Source organism: Falco cherrug, chromosome 9 (assembly GCF_023634085.1).
Source record: "Falco cherrug isolate bFalChe1 chromosome 9, bFalChe1.pri, whole genome shotgun sequence".
NCBI lineage: Eukaryota > Metazoa > Chordata > Aves > Falconiformes > Falconidae > Falco > Falco cherrug.
Window position 1 is genome coordinate 32,237,595 of NC_073705.1, and position 16,721 is coordinate 32,254,315.

Below are 16,721 nucleotides of genomic sequence, written 5' to 3' on the forward strand. Positions count from 1 at the left end.
GCAAGGCTGTGGAGAATCAATGTTTTAATATTTACCAGAATATCTTGCTACACAGAGCAGATAGTTTCTGCTATACTTTTAGCTAGCTCTGGTTTAGGTCTCTGTCCACACACGCTTAACTCAGAGAGGGGGAAAAAGCAAACAAATGGAGGGGGGGGAAGCCCTTGCCATGCACAGAATTAAAAATAATAATAAAAAATATCTGTAAGGTTTTGTGTTGCATAAGTGCCCCTAGAACTAATCTGGTACATCTCCAAGTAAAACAGAAATCTTTGATGCTTGCAACTTTCTCTCTGGTGGAATGACAATAGTTTCTGTGTGTGTTAACTCTCTGAATGTTTGCTGTAGATATTATCAATGGGCATATTTTCTTTAAAGGAGTATATTAAAGTTTAAAGCAAAGAAACTCTTCCCCTAGCTTGTGAACACAACAAATACAAAAATTAGGTAGTAAAATCTGAATTGAAAACAGTCCTAGCTGTTAAGCTGTATGTTTTGCAGGTGAGATGGAGCAAAAACATGTCCGGAGGCATGGCATAGCCTGGGTTGGGTGAGGAGCTCTCCTTGAAAGCCCCAGCAGTCAGCAAATGCCAGCTGGAGTTTTGTCCAAGGTACAGCCAATTCTTGCCAAGTGACTGGTTTTCTGTTTTGTGGAGGTGTGGGGAGTCAGTCAGTAGTGGCTCGCTATCTTCTTTTACTTGGTATTGTGTGCTGGTTTGGGGAATAGGATGAAGATTTAAGGCTGTGAACCCCAGTTCAGCCTTGGTTTAGCTTGTGTTTTTCCCCAGGAGCTGCTGTAGGCAGGGCTGTTGGTGTTAGCAGCTTACCCTGCTCATCACCATCTCTGCAGAATAGCACAGCAAGCCACACTTGTCATCCAGCAGGAAAAACAAAAACATAACGCCGTGAAAAGTTGTAGAGCCATGGAAATGGTTGGCTCCTCTCAGAGCAGAGTGACATTACAGCCTGTATTTGGTGTCAGATTCCTGTATGGATTAAAATAGCCCAAGCCTCAGGTCCACAATCAAGTGGATACGGAAGAGAGGCTGGAGTGGCTGTGCGAAGGCTTGCTTCCCAGTACAACTAATTCAGATTTATTATTCCCATGCTGTGAAAAATTCAAACATCTAATGAAGTTTTTCTTCTGATGTGAAATGAAATTTAGACATTTTGAAATTTCCCTTTTTCCACAAAAAAAAAAATATATATATATATATATAGCCTGCTAGCAGGAAGCCTAGCAGGCTGCCAAAAAAAAGTCAGTAGATAAGGTTTGTTTTAAAGCTCCTGCCTTTGTACAGCCAAGATTTTGTTAGAACCATGTTTCCATAGGACGTTTGTTTTAATGAATCTCTGTTTTCTAGTGAAAAAATGTTGCACTGGCCAGCTGGAGTGCTGATCTTTATAAAATATGTGCATCAAAATGTGTCCAAAAAGCTTACTATGTGTGCTTGGACAGAGGATTTCAATGAGAGGCCAGAAGGGGTACCCCAGATAAACAGCAGCAAGGCAGGAGGTTGAAATGTGGAAGCTTGTAATTACTAAAAGGATATAAATCATCCTTTTGTTCAACTAATGTTAATAGTAATCTGCCTATACTTATTTTATATCAAGAAAGAGAGGTTATTTCTGGCAAAGTTTCCTAAGATTCTGGAATAAGATACACTCGATTAGGTGAAATAAGTTGCAAGACATACCTGCATCTAGTTCTGGGTGCCATTAGAAACAAGGCTGGTTTTAAATGTATCTTTCAGCCTGATGTCATACAATGGTCTTATGTTCCCAGGAATTGCTAATTTCCATGCAAAAAGTGAGGAGGCTATGGATTAACAGTTACACACCCTCTTTTTTCTAACCTAGGTTCCATATATGACTTACACAGCCACATATTTTGAGGAATTTGTTGCAGTCTTTTCATCTTCTGTTGGAGCCCTGTATGTTGGTAAAAAACAGAGCTTGTCTTCACTCTCAGGAAGGAGCCTCCGCCCGCACACAAGTGGTAAGTACTTTATCTTTTTGCCTTGGAGCTGGCAAGATTTGGACTGTAGCTGCAGAGCAGGGACCGTGGGAACCATGGGGACTACAGTTTCTCCAGCCTGTGATGTAATTGCTTAATTTCCAGGGATGTCAGGGAGGGTATGTCTGCTTGGCTATCAAATGCTAGAGGTTGTAGATCCAAATGTTAGTGACGAGATCTGAAAATGTTACTCTGAGCGTGCTGTTACAGTATATCCCTGTGCTGTTGGCTGGCTGTAACAGGGAGGTGGGAGAAGAGGGCAGAGGAAGGAGGGTAGTGGGGTTTTCAGTTTGTTGCAGATATTTGTATATAAAGGTTCAATTTAAGAACATTTGTGCGTAGGAAGGCCATTCGTCAACTGTACCATGGTACCTAACCATCCTTCAAACTGTAAAAGCATCTATTTTACCTGTTAAATTCTATCGTGCTATACGTTCTGATTATTTTTTGTGGCTTGGAAAGTGTAATAGAGTGCAGATATTGTTCTTGTTTGCATAGGGGCCAAACCAAAACAACCCCCATCTCAGTTGCGTTGTCTCTGCCTGGTCAGGCGTTCCAGGCGAGGGAATGCACTCCTGTCATATCTTGGTTACAGCAGTTCTAGAGGAGCAACATGAATAGTCCTGCAACCCTGGAGAGATTAAGTTCATTACAGATGGGTTATATTTTGGTGGTGGTATGTTGTGTATAGGTTGTCAAACTGCTAGATGGAGTAGTGCAACGAATCACTTACCTGGTGTCAGCAGCTGAAACTTGCACAAGAAAAATCTGTTCTAGCAGTGGCGAGAGGAAACCTGTCATGAATGTGTGAAACATGAATGTACACCAAACCCTTGTATTTCTGTTACTGTTAGTGTTGCTCCAGAAAGCCAAATGAACTCATGTACATCACTTTGGTGACAGCTAGTTTGTGATACTTCAGTGCTTAAAATTAATTTATATAAGAATTAAATACCACAAAAGTATGTTATAGGTGATGTAGTGCCAATGGCCAGGTCAGCGGAGTATGAGTGGTGCTACTGCCTCTCTCTGTATTCCTGGTATGTACAACATCCAGTGTGGTTCCGTGGTACTCTGACAATATCCTTTCCACACCACAGAGCAAGAAGCATTACCTGTTGTTGACCCAGATGTCAAAATGTCAGCAGCCGCCATAGATAACCACTGTTGTTCCCGTGGCTGATGGGGAGTTGTCACAGAGACGCTGCCAACCAGACTTGCGGAGGGCGTTTGCTGCGACGCTGAGATCCCAGTCTCTTGAGCGGTAGGTCAACGCACAGGCCATCTTGTTCAGGGCTGCTGATTATCTTACAGTGTTACACACTACAAATAAAGTCTTGCAATTTTGTTAGCAATTAGTTTGGCAAGGAAAATCTTTCAACATGAAGCACAACTCAATCCAGGTAAGGTTAAAAATTTTTCCAAAATATTACAGAACTATAAAAAAAGAGGGTGGAAAAAAATCAGAAACTAAGAAAGTAAGAGCTCGTTTTTTTATTGTTCAAGAACAAGTTTTTGTTACCCATGCAGGTGGGGAAAACCTGACCCTTTTCCTTTACAGCTGCTGTGAGCTACAACGCTGCAGGAAGGGGAGCACTCGCGCCAGGGCAGCCGTGCGTGGGTAGTGTGGGCTGCCCAGTGCGCAGCTTCACCCCACGCCTGCAGGAGGGAGCAGCACGTGTAGACCAGTCTCTCTTGGCTGCCTCACACCACCGTCCTGTACAGAGGAGCTCTGCCACCTGGGACGGGGAGTCTTTTCCAATTAATAATCTACCCCAAAGCTGCCGTGCTTACCCAAGTTGTGTGTACTTCCTGACGCTGAAGGATTTTGAACTTGCCCTGGAAGAGCGGTGCAGCAGCCGCCTCCCTGCCCCCCTCTCTGCCAGCCCTGCGCGTGCACCCCTGGGAGCTCTGCGCTCGCTCTTCATAGGAGCGTGGAACGGCAGCAAGGGCCTGGGTGAAAGACGGGAACCAAGAAGCCCTTGTCCGGTGACAGTGTTTGGGAAGGGTAAGAAAAGATCCCATTTTATCTTTGTTCTCATGGAAAGTGTCACAGGATGTTTAATGTGCCTCCTGAGGAAAGACCTGCTGTTTTCCAGATCTCCTCTGAAAACCCGTGCAGGATTCCGCCGGCCACTTCAGTTTATCTTCTTTGGATAAACAAAAGGCTGCTGGAATTTGAAACTTGTTCCAGGAGTCTAGGGTCCAACGCCTGCTGAAATCCGTGAGAGTCCTTCCCCTGGTCTGGGGGAGGCAAATCGAGCCTGAGCACGCCGGGTGCAGCCGGCAGCAGCCGCGGGGCTCTGCCTGGCGGGGCGTCGGGCCGCGCGGGGGCTGGTGGCGCGGCCGCTCTGCAGCGTCGCCGGGCGCTGGGGCACTTTAAAAACCCCTCCCGAGATGCCCGAGAGCCCCGGCCCCGACATTCCGGTGCAGGCTTTGCCTTGATGAGCGGGGGAAAAGCATCTTAATGCGATGGAAGCGTGCCCGTGGCACTGCTGAGACGCCCCTTTCGCGCTGGCGAAGGCGCCGCGCCAGGAGGGGTCCCCGCACGCCGTGACAGAGCCGGGGCCGCGGCCCGGGGGGGCAGCGGGGGCAGGGACCCCGCGGCCAGGTGGGCGACCGAGCCCGGGGGGGGCGGGCGGGCAGGTTCCCGCTGTGGGGTCCGCAGCTCCTCACGGAGCCGAGACGCCGGCGAGCCGCTCCCCCGGCCCAGCCCGCCGGGGACCCGCGGCCCAAAGCGCCGCTGGGCGGGCGCTGCCCCACCCCCACCCCCGGGCCCGCCGGAGCCGCCCCCGCGGGGCGCAGCCTGCAGGTAGGGGCTGGGGGCTGCGCGGGGCGGGCGGCGGAGGGGCTGCAGCTGCCGGGCGTTCGCGCACTGCCTGCCCCGCGCTGCGGGAGCGTGGGGAAAAGAGAAAGGAAAATAAATGCAAACCCCACCATGCGGTTAAGAAACCGTGTATGTGCGTGCCTGTTGCTGAGCTGTCGGTTAGCCGTAACGGCAGTTACGAGGGCAAACGCCGTTTCAGGTTCCCAGACGGTGCAGGGAAAGCTCCGGTGCCTCGGTTTCCGTGGCGCCCGCCGAAGAGCGGCACCTGTGCGCCGGTGGCCGCGGGCGGTGGCGGAGCGAGGCGCCGGGGCCACCGGCTGTGGGGAGGGGGCTCCCCGCGGAGCGGGCTGGCAGGGCCGGGCAGAGCCCCCGCAGGCACAGCGACCCCCGGCCCGAACAGCCTCCCTGCTCCTTCTGGAACGTTAGTGTCCCTCGGTGCCAGAAGAAGACTCGGTGCCGTGTGGGACTTCGCCAGGTGTGCGGCAACAGGCGCAGGCCAGGTGGTACCGAGGGCATGTGTCTCACCGGAAAATTTGTGTTTGCAGGCAGGCTAAGTTCAGGAAACCATCCAATAATACTAAAAAAACCCAACGAAAGATACAATAAGCGTTATCCTTATTTCAAACTCTTTGCTAATTTGCCGCTCGTTTATTGATGTGGTGTGTTTAGTAGCTTGGGGGGGGCAGGTGGTTACGTGGGTGCTGGGGTGCGTGTGGGGTGCGTGGCAGCCCTGTGACTGGGCTCGTGGAGCTGCCGAGCTGGCCCGGGTGGCTCTGTCTGTTTGTTGTTGCAAATCCACTCCTGTGGTGGCCGTGAGGAAACGTTTCCGTTAGCGCTGGGAAATTGCAGGATAACATGAAACTTAATGAAGGGAAACAGGATTGCATTTTGCTCAGGGTGATTCTATTATGCCTCAGTTAGGGCTGTGTTATTACCTTACCTTAAATCATTAGCTGTTATTGCCTTTTCACGTTTATTTCTTTAGTTATACGTAGCTCATCATGTGGGGTTTGTTATGGTTTTTTCACCTGCATTATTTTTAATTTTTACTTTTCTGTCTTTTGCAGCAGTGTAACAGAAGCCGTATCTTAACGGCAGGTTTCTCAGCCCTTCCCCTAGGGGGTTCCATGTTAATGCCTTTAAAATTCAATCATTAACTTTTGCCTTAAACTCAAGCTGGAAAGCGACGATGAAAGACAATATAGAACACTGTGTAACTTAATTTCACAAAGCGTTATCAGAACTGATTTAGTATGTAAAGAGGGGAAACCTCAAGAGCTTTCTTCTTCCCCAGCCTTCCACATTCACTCCAGCTTCAAGCTGTGTTTCGTTTCCCTAACAAGCAGCTCGCTACAGTACCTCTCTTGACTGCTTGCATTTGCTCAGTTGGTTCTTGCCCACACTGTGAGGGAGGGGACTAGGAGACCCCCAGGGATCCCTTCCAGATCTGTATTCCCAGGCCAAGATCCAACAGACTGGGCACGGGGTTGGGGGCGGGTGGGAGAGAGATTTTTCGGATGTTTTGGTGCAAACAGAATTGCTTCCTCGGGGAGAAATTTGGCATGCGTTTCCTTAGAGAGCCGTGCTTGCGTAAGCAGCCCCCTGCCACCCTCCGAGCTGTGCTAGTACAGCCGTTTGTGGGGGAAGCGCTGGGGGTTCAGAAGCGCCTCTTCTTCTTTGTTGTCGATTACTTCTCACTCTAATCTGTCCGTCTGCGTGGCTGCTGTGTTGGGGCTGAGGAGGTGGCCCGGGAGGAGGGAGCGTGTAGCAGGGAGCAGGAGGTAAGGGCTGTTTCTGGTGCTGGAAGAAGTAATTGCTTGTCAAATTGTGGTCAGCAGTAGATGACATGCGGTTATGGCAGTTGCTTGAAAAATGTAGCTGAATGCTCAGATAACTTAGCACAGTTGTGTGCACGTGCTGTTCGCTGTATACGTGAAGAACCAAATCTGTATTTCTGTTGTAATTCTGAGTTTTCACCTAATGATTTTACTTTTGTGATGCATAGCTATGTGTTTGCATAATTTCAGGATACTTTTCCTATACTGTTCTCTCTTGCAGTATAAGCATTTCAAAAGACCATTTCTCTGGAAAATAGACCTAGGCATCTCGTAAGGGTATGAGTTTTATTAATCAGATTATATTCAGCTGCATAGGTGGATGCCTAAAATTCTATAAGGCACTATTAAACCACCCCTAAGAGGGTGCCTCTAATCCTAGAAAGCATAATTGTCACCTGCATGCAGTTTACTCTCTTTCACACATACATGTTAAATATACTTTTGAATGTAGCATAGACCTGCTGTTAAATTCTGAATGGCAGAAGCAATTAGGCAAATAATATTGTTTTAATTGCTATGGTGAGACTGAAAAGTCAGTGGCATGTAAAATTTCTCTAATCTGCTAGAATTTATTTCAGTCTGGAAGGCATTGATGCTTTTGTGTATTGTTTTAGGACTTGTTCTTGTTCTTACTTTAGACACCTTGTCTCTCTCATGATCCTATTGTAGCCAGTAATAAAACACTTAAGAGTGCATCAACTTCTGTGTAGCATGTGGGCATAGTTAGAGAATGATGGTGCACTTGCTTGTCCACAGAACTTGCAGGAGTAATTGCTTGCTTTGACAGTCTTTATTTAACAGTGAAAAGTCGTAAGACCTTTTTTTTCTTCTAACCTAGAACAAGAAACTGTATTAGAGTTAAGAAAAATGTTACCTTTACTGTTTGTCCTGTGGTGGGTCACTACAACTGCAGTTTGGATTATCTTCTTAGAGCCTCCTGTAGATTTAAAAAAGCAGATTTTAAAATCTTCATTTAATCTTCTTTCTCAGAGGAGAGGAGTTTCTTGCCAGCAGCTGTATTAGAGCCAAATACATCTTCCGTGAGTTACATTGTTGCCTGTATTAACTGACGTACATTGATGTGTCTGTGAGCAGTAAAACTGCAAGCTACAGCTTGCCTGCAGGAGGGAAGCTCCCAGCCTGCCGTATGGAGAAATTTGGAAAGGTGCAATTCTTTAAAATCAAAACCAAAGGTGTCCAGGCTAATCATTAAATTTTTCTTCACTGAAAATGAAGGTTTTTTTCTCTATGGCTTGTTGAACTGCAAAGCGCGCTCTGTTTTCTCCTCTAGAAGGTGTCTGCACTTGCTGTGATGTGGTAAGTGGAAGAGCTGTTGCCAACAGGACTATATACCAATTCAGCTGCTCTGGATTAAGATACCTGAATCATAGAATGGTTTGGGTTGGAAGGGACCTTAAAGATCCTCGTGGGCAGGAACACCTCCCACTAGACCAGGGTGCTCAAAGCCCCGTCCAGCCTGGCCTGGAGCACTGCCAGGGATGGGGCACCCACAGCTGCTCTGGGCAGCCTGTGCAGCGCCTCACCAGCCTCACAGTAAAGAGCTTCTTCCTAATATCTAACCTAAACCTGCCCTCTTTCAGTTTAGACGGAGATTGTCTCCTTGTCTCTCTTAGGCTTGTAGGATGCTGGATATAACTATGTGCAAGGCAAGCCATGATCTTCTGAGTACAAAATCTTTGGAGTTAAGGTCCCTCATCCTTCTGCTTTTGGCAGAAGCATTCTCTGTTTTCAGTACCAGAGGGCAGGGTGGTGCTGTGTGCCCAGCTGCTCAGGTGACACCTGCCTGCCATGGTCACAGACACCATGGCAGTACGGATCAGGATCCTGCAGAGTGTGGGTATAGCCAAGAGGCACATACAGTATCTTTCCTTTCACTGTAAAGGCAAAATCCGTCACTTTTGTCTCTGCAGCATTTTAAGCCATGCAGGCCCCTGAGGCTACAGATCATCACTTCAGCAGCAAGATAACTTGTTCAGTGGTAAGATTAGCCAGCAATTTGTGACAGACTTCTTCCCTAGAGCCTGCAGCACCCGGGAATTGTGGAACTGTCTTGAGGAACAAGGCAATAAATTTTATTAGTGACTTGGGATGAGCTTAGTCTTCATTAGTAGAACTCTATCAGTTCCTTTGTGTACAATACAAAAGCCACTCTCAGCTGCAGTTCTGTGTTGGAGAATTGCAGGTTATACACAAAGCAGGATATTCTTGCTGCTTTTCATTGGAACTTAAAACAAATGAAGCACTGCATTTTATTGTTGTTTTGTGTGTCATTTATTATATTCTGCTTGTTTCATTTGATGGGATAATGAAGTGAGAAGGCAGTAAATGGAGCGGTCTTTAGTGTTTGCTTTTAGACAATGTTACCTGTTTTCTCTGAAAGATTATTGGCATCTTTTTTTCCTTTTCTGGTATTTTATTGTAAGAAGATTTTCAGGGCCTTGGTGTGAATGCTGTCTCGGAGTGCTCTGTTAATAGAGAAAAATAAAGCAACTGTCTCTTTTACATAGGTATGTCTGGTCTATGTTGTGGGTGTACCTCCACACTTCTATGCACCAGGAAACAGGTTTGCAAGCTGATGCAAACTGTAATTTGTGTGATGTTATTTAAGTGAATAGAGTTTAAAATAATGTGAAAACAATGTATCTGAAATAAATTGGGTGCCTTTTACTGTTAAGCATTATCTTCTTTAACTGTTCTGGTTGTCACAATACTGTCTTTGAACGCTTTTTGAACGGTAAGTACATTAGCTTCTGCCATGGACTGTCATAACAGTGTCCAGAAATAATGGTAACAGACAGCCCTAGGCCATATGTGGTTATTTAGTTATTAAGTATGCTATTGTTCTTTTAACTTATTGGTGGGTTATTTATGGAGAGCTATTTTGTCACCTTCTGCTTTTGCACTCCGGGAGGGACTGGGAATTAGAAATTTTCCTTCTGCTAGGTGAGAGCTAGCCTGTGCTTGTCAAGTGAAACATCTCTCCTGGTCTTGACACTTGGTGATACCATCATAATTATATCCGTAGCTTGCCAAGGGATGTGACCAACTTCTGGGATTCCTCAACTGTCTCAGTTTGCCAGTGTCCTTGCCTACGCGCACCACTTACACTCCATCTCTTCTGGGGTAACAGTGTACCTAACATTTGGAAGCTTCTCTTGAATTCATTTTAAGCATTAGGTAGGAGTGCTGGTGAAAATATGGTAAGAGAAATCTCAGGTTTTGGTTATGAGGTTGGAAGTTCCAGATAGGAGACAAATAGAAAAAGAAAACATTGTCTTCAGATATTTAAAAAATGAAGGGCGTTTCCCACCCATTGTAGAAGATCCTAGAGGCAAGGTTTAAGTACAACATTTTAGCTAATAACCACCAAAATCCTGCACCCCTTTTTCTGAATAGGACCTGAAAGTAGTTTTGAAGTTGGAAATTTAACTCTTCATCCTCAGTCCTTGGGCAGGATGGTGCTGACCTCTTTCTCTCCTTTTGCTCAAGATGGAGGGTCTCCTGTCTTGTCTTTTTTTTTTTTCTTTTTTTTTCTTTTTTTTTCTTTCTTTTTTTTTTCTTTCTTTTTTTTTTTTTTTTTTTTTTAATTCAAAGCTTCCTCCCTTCATTCCTGCATTTTCTGGATTTCTCCCAATGTGGATATGGTGACTCACATTCCCAGCTGTGAAATGCAAATGTGGGAAGTGGGATCCTTCCTCTGTCTCTCTAGGGGTTTCTTGGAGTCTGTGGTGCTGTTGAGTTTCTTAATTCATGTGTCCCTCCTGATTTAAATGGTTTTTCTGCTGGCCACCATTTCTGGGGGGGGCTGTTACAGTACTTAAGTTGTTCTTAGTGTTCACTGTACATGCATCTTAAACTTGGCTGGCTTTGACAGCTTATTGAAAACTATGCAAAACTTCTTAATTCAGTCCGTTGACATAGGCAGATACCTCCTCCTCCTCCTGCTGCTCATTTCAGGGCTTATCTTGTCGTTTTGACAATATCAAGCTCCTTCAGCAGAGGGCTGTTTGGAGCTTATTCAGGCAACCTTCTGGTTGGTGCACAGTTAAGAAGCTGGTAGTACAGGGCTGTGCACTGCTTGTCTGTGGTCACTGTCCTAGCTTCTCTCTGCTCTGTTTTCATTTGCTGATACCGTGGTGGACTAAGTGATCCTGCATGAAATCATATGCATTACTTAATGTTTCCCCCAAGGTACTGGGGTATTTGGATGGGTAATTTTTTGGCTTTGTGTTTGTTCTTCTCCTTCGAAGGCCCCTGTAATTAGCTCTTTGAGCTCATCACCTTTATTTCCCCGTAAAAGTCACTAAAATACAGGGAGAGGAAGACCTGAAACAAGAATCATCAAAACCAGAATGGTTCCACTTTCAAGGCATGTATCACCATCACCTTTCTGTCACTGAAGTGCTGCATCCAGTCTTTCAGCTACTGAAGTTGAAATTTCCTGGTGCAGGGGCATCACACTCAGCCTTGCCTATATAGGCATGGCTCAGTGTTGATGTCCAAAAAATATCCATAGTCAGTTTTAAAATTCATTGCAGCACTGAACTTGGTGGGAGCATAGGGGCTGCCTCTTTCATCACATGGGCTAGTTTTTGAGTTTCTGACCTAGTGTTTTGAGTCGGCACTTAAGGAATCTGCTTAATGTTATATTCCCATTTGAATGTGCTGATGTTGTTACACTTTGTATTAGAAGCAGCTTTGCATTTTTTTAAAGAAAGAAAGATTACTGGAAGTTCACGTTGGTTTAGTGTTTTGGGGTTTGGGTGTTTGGTTTTTTTAAGCATTGCAGCCTTCCAGATGAGATCCCATCAGTCTGGGCAACAAACTACCACCATGATCATGTCTCGTGCTGCAACATTCCTGGAGAGTTCTCTCCCTGCTGACTCCATCTGTTGGCAACCTGTTCATGCAAATATCCTCTTAAATGGCACTTTCTTCCATTAAAGCCTGGAAGTTACACTGACTTGCTTAATCTAATATGCCAACACTGCTTGTTTTGGCTAAAGGCAATATGCATTTGGGAAGCTTCTTCATAAAGTGCCTTTTGCCTGCTGACTCCCTTTTTCTCTCCTTGCTAAACTTTGGTAATAGCATTTCTTTATTAGTCTGAATGGTCCTTGAGGCAGCTATAGCTACCAGCAGTAGCAAGCAGAAGTGCCTTTTTTGAAGGGACTGAAGAAAGCCCTTCTGCATGCAGAGAGAATATTGAAATGGAAATCATTTGAGCAAGAAGAGTCAGATGAGAGGTGCAGCACTCAGGGACCAAGTTAAGACGAAGACTAGGTAGTTTCTCCACTTCAGCAATATTAGTGCTGTGCTCCAGTAGCATCTAGGGCATTTTGTATACAAGTTGTTTTCATTATTAAGTATAGAATTAATATTTTCTCTTTCCTCATCTAAAATAGTTCAGACTATTTCTCTGTAAATCTGATACTTTGTATTACAAGTGGCCCAAATATTTAATTTGGGAAATGCAGCTGCCATAAAATACAACTTGATGACCACAGAGAAACTGGCATTGGATGAAGAACGTACTGAATGTGTTGAGTCACAAAGGACCCTAAAACTCTCAGCAAAAATACTCAGTTTGTGTCATTATGAATTGAAGGACCTGGCTTCCACCCTAAATATGTGAAAATCTCAGCAGCCAAAACAGGATATAATCAGAGAACAAATAAATCGGTCAGACTTAATCTTCATTTTTGCAAATCGGCAGGGCAAAAAACCTTTGTAGCAGAGACATCCCTGTGCATCCTAGCCAGAGCTGGCTTCCTGCAGAAGCAAACACTGTTATTTCTATATCCTGTTCTTTAGCTCAGTGGTGCACAGCGCAGATCAAGTTTTGAACAGTTACCATTTTGTTTTGCTTAGGAATCCAGATGCAAAGTATGCAGGGCAGTAGGTAAAGCAATACAGCACAAGAGAGAACAGGAAATTTAGGATGATCTGTGGCTCATCCCCTGCCTGATCCACCATCCTCTGCTCTTCATGACGGCAGTGTTTCATCTCTTTCTCATTTGCAGTCAGAATTTGTTCTATCAGCGTCCATTTTAATTTAGTCTGATGGAGTAGCAAGTTGGAAAGAATAAACAGAATTAGCCCACACAGCTAGTTTATTCTTAATTAAGCTACTGGAGTAGAGAGTAATCTCCAGGGAGTTGCAACCCACGTGACTTAATTCTGCCTTGTGTTTAGGGTGCGTGCTGCACAGAAACAGCGCCCGCAGGACTGATGGCAAAATTACACTTGTCAGAGTTTCCAAAGTACCTGCTTGTTTGCCTGAAAGGATGGTATAACAAAATACTCTGAATAAGAGCTCTTGCAGGAGCACCTTGGGCATATCAGCAGCCAGATTTTGCAGAGAACTCCTTTAGTAGGCAACTTTACTCTTTTATGCAAACAAGAAAGTAAATCTTGGGAGACAGTTGTGAAAACCTGGTACATGAAGCTACTCCTTGGACAAACTCCTTGAAAATTTAAAACTTTAGTTTTATTGCTCCTAGAGTATATAGCAAGCACAGAAATTTTGTTGTCAATGTATCAATGCCTCCTGACAGGGAAGGACAGTGCGGTTGGCCCTGAGGCACTAAATAAAAACTGGGTGGGGCAAAAATGGGAAAGAGCTGGAGGATGTGAAGGTGGTGACGGGCAGGATGATGTGTGAAGCAAGTGGAGTGTGTTTCAGGGTGGCTGTGAAGGAGGAACGGGAAATCAGCTGGCACTGCAGGACTAATTAAAAGTTGGTTGGGATTTTGTGTTTCTTCAGGTGTATTTGGAAGTTTGTAGTAATTTTAAATTTATCAAATGCAACTTGCCCTCATGTGACCTGCCTGCTCAAGAAGAATAATGATCTACCGATGCAGGATTTGGAGTGTGCAACAGAGCTTTGTTGGGGAAGGTTCATAGGCAGACATTGCTAGCAACATCTTCCAAGTGTTTTTCACGCTACCAACTTACACAGGTGTTACATAGCTGGAAATGGAAACTTAGCTCAGTGAGAGACCTCTTAGCTGAGAAATAGATATTAAGTTGACTTTAAAATTTCTCTTTATCAGTTTTAACATGACATGAAGATTATCTTTTTTTGTTATTATGGTGTTGATGAACTTATGGGTGAACCAACGGTTTTCAGTAACAGCTGTTCTTTGGGATACTCCAAGTTATTCTTTCAGGCAATTTAGAAGATGCAATTTAAATTATGTTGTCATAATATTTGTAGTTTACTCCTTACATGGTGTGAATTTCCATCCTAAATAGATTGTTATTGAAAAAAATCACCAGGGCCTGTTCTCTTTCACAGAAAAAAACTTAATGTCACCTAGAGAAGATTTTAAGGAATATCCTTCTCTGTGTGTCAAGATATAAACATTTGGTTTAGATATAGCTTTTTGTTGTCTGATCGTTCTTGAATTATTTTTGCTTCTTTTGTCTTCCATGTAATAAGCTGTTTAAAGTGAAACTGATCCCACTAAAAGGATTATTGATAAGGGGATCTAGCTAAGGGACAATTACAAGGCTGGCTGGAATAATGGGATAAGAGGATAACTTGAGTCCTCCTTTTAAGTCTTTTGTTTTTTCATTCCCAAGTTGACATGTGGTGAGATTTTGAGCAAATGATACTCATATGACTGTCCAATCTGAACAGCTAGCAAATACATTTCTTCACGATGGCTCTTTGACCAGTAATGTCAACAAGGAAGCTGAGATGGAGGAGCCAGGACTACTTTTTTAAAAAAAAACTAACTTTCTTATAACTCCTATGGGAGCATGGTGTCAGGTTGAAAGCCTATACTTATTTCTACAATCTTTTACTGAATTTCTTAGCCAGGTTGTCGTGGTTTAGTCCCATCCGGCAGTAAAGCACCACAAAGCCGCTCGCTCACTGCCACCGGTGGAATGGAGGAGAGAATTGGAAAAGTGGGAAAAGTCCTGGGTTGAGATACAGGCAGTTTAATAGGTAAAGCAAAAGCCATGCGCACAATTAAAACAAAACAAGGAATTCATTCACTGATTCCCACCGACAGGCAGGTGTTCAGCCATCCCCAGGAAAGCCGGGCTCCAGCACGAGTAGCGGTGACTCAGGAAGACAAACGCCATCACTCCGAATGTCCCGAACCCCCCTTACTCCTCCTTCCCCCAGCTTTATATACTGTGTATGATGTTCAATAGCATGGGATATCCCTTTGGTCAGCTGGGGGCAGCTGTCCCAGCTGTGTCCCCTCCCGACTTCTCGTGCACCCCCAGCCCCTCGCTGGTGGGGTGGGTGAGGAGCAGAAAGGGCCATGGTGCGAGCGCTGCTCAGCAGTGACGAAAACATCCCTGTGTTACAACAGTGTTTTCAGCACAAATCTAAAACACAGCCCCATCCTAGCTACCACAAAGAAAATTGACTCTACCCTAGCCAAAACCAGCAAACAGGTGTTTGTTTTTATAAACTTTCTAAGGCAGTTGTGCAAGATGCTGTGATAAATGGCCGCAGCTGGTCCGTAGGACCCCATGAAGCAGCAAAGCCTGCATAGGTTGCTTCTGAAGTGCTTCCATTTGCAAGTTTGCTGATGGAAGTGTTTGGGTGTTTTGCAGGAGGCTTGGCAGGCTGGGCTGGTTCTGTGGTTGTAAATGCTTGGCTGCTTTCACTGCTCTAATTAGGACTGGATTTAATAGGAGGAAGAGATGGAGAATTTTTATAAATTCTTTTATGACCAGTTCTTACGTAAATTTCTAGGTGTTTTTTTGTAGATAACATCAGTCTCTTTCTGTCTTTACCCCCCTTCTCCTTTTCAAGTCCTTTAAAATGTTGCCTTTTATGGATGCTCTTATCATTGCTGTCTAACATTTAATGAGATGGCTCCCTAACGTCTTGTCTTGCTGCTCTACATGGGCTCTTTTACTCTTTTTTTACAGCTATCTGCCTTTTCAGTGTAGCTGTTGAAAAGACAAACACGATACAGTCTGGCAAAGGTGATTTCCTGCATAACTCAAACGTCTCATCTGTAACTTTCTGCCCTCTCTACTTGCAGGTTAGTTTTCCTGCCAGAGGAACCCTTGGGTCCTTTGCTGCAGAGTCCTTGGTCTTGTGCTTTTTATGAGTTAAACTAATCCTACGTGGTCAGCTCTCTCTTCAGGCATTCTCTTCAAATGCATCTCCAGTCCTTAATGGTGAACACAGGCATGTGTGAACACCCACTGTAATATTCTGCATGCTAACGGTTCTGTGTGTCTATGGAGCCGAGAGGATACAAGCTGAGGAGCTGTATGGGAACACCGGAGAAAATGAAAATGGAAATTAACTTCTAAAGAATTAGAATAGCCAGAAATCTGGAGAGAAATGGTAAAACACTTAACAGGACAGGTAGATTTTTTTTTTTTTTTTTCTTTTCATGTTTCACTTACCAAAGCAAAAACATTCTCCATGCAGATAAACGTTCTTTAACATAAAATTGAGAAACTGTGTCTCTGGGCCACAATGCTAATTGGCAGAAGTACCCCCTTAAGCTGCATGGAAAGTTACTGCTGATCATTCCTGAAAATGATGTAATGGAGCAGCTGCATCAGTGTTCACTCCGCAGAGGGAACCTGAGGCACTTTTTCTCAAACCTTTAAAGATGCCCTAAAAGCTAAAACAAGCTATTAATCAAGGATCTAGTTGAAATATGGATGGCTTGGTGAGGCTGAATGGAAGACTGAGCATAAAGAATGTGCTGATCTGCCCAAGACGAGTTGGTGGTTTGTTAATTTTCAGTGTGTGATTTCACTGAGACACAGTTACTTGTGAGTAGATGCATGTTTTCACAATGTGCATGTTGTCAAATATGTTCTTCCTGGTCAGAGATTTATTTTCTTTATGGCATGCTAAGAGTTTTTCCTCATGGCCTCCATCTGTTTCCTTCTCTTTCATTTTAGTATTTGATGTTTCCTTCCCAGCCTAGTAGCTTCCCTGTTATTTTCTGGAGTGGTGTGCAGCGATACACATATAAGCCTTCTTGTACAGAGATGTGTTCATCGGTATGTATCTATGGCT

The 16,721-nt window shown here is 44.6% G+C and overlaps 1 protein-coding gene across 9 annotated transcripts in view; it reads left to right on the forward strand.

Moving 5' to 3' along the window:
- Window positions 1-202: 202 nt before the first annotated feature.
- Window positions 203-16,721, forward strand: part of SLC16A12 (solute carrier family 16 member 12) — a 38,003-nt gene continuing 21,484 nt past the window's right edge. For 2 of the 9 annotated variants that reach the window (XM_055720810.1, XM_055720811.1), the window contains exons 1-6: window positions 220-611; window positions 1,861-1,999; window positions 3,118-3,281; window positions 3,579-4,025; window positions 15,605-15,720; window positions 15,814-16,705. Coding sequence is in view for 5 of the 9 variants with exons in the window: in XM_055720809.1 (XP_055576784.1) it covers window positions 16,029-16,031; window positions 16,604-16,705 (105 nt within the window). In the remaining 4 variants the exon portion in view is untranslated. Of the gene's footprint in view, window positions 612-1,860; window positions 2,000-3,117; window positions 3,282-3,578; window positions 4,026-6,373; window positions 6,626-15,604; window positions 15,721-15,813; window positions 16,706-16,721 lie in introns of those variants that run through there. The other 7 variants (XM_055720809.1, XM_027797500.2, XM_055720807.1 and 4 more) reach the window with 7 other exon arrangements.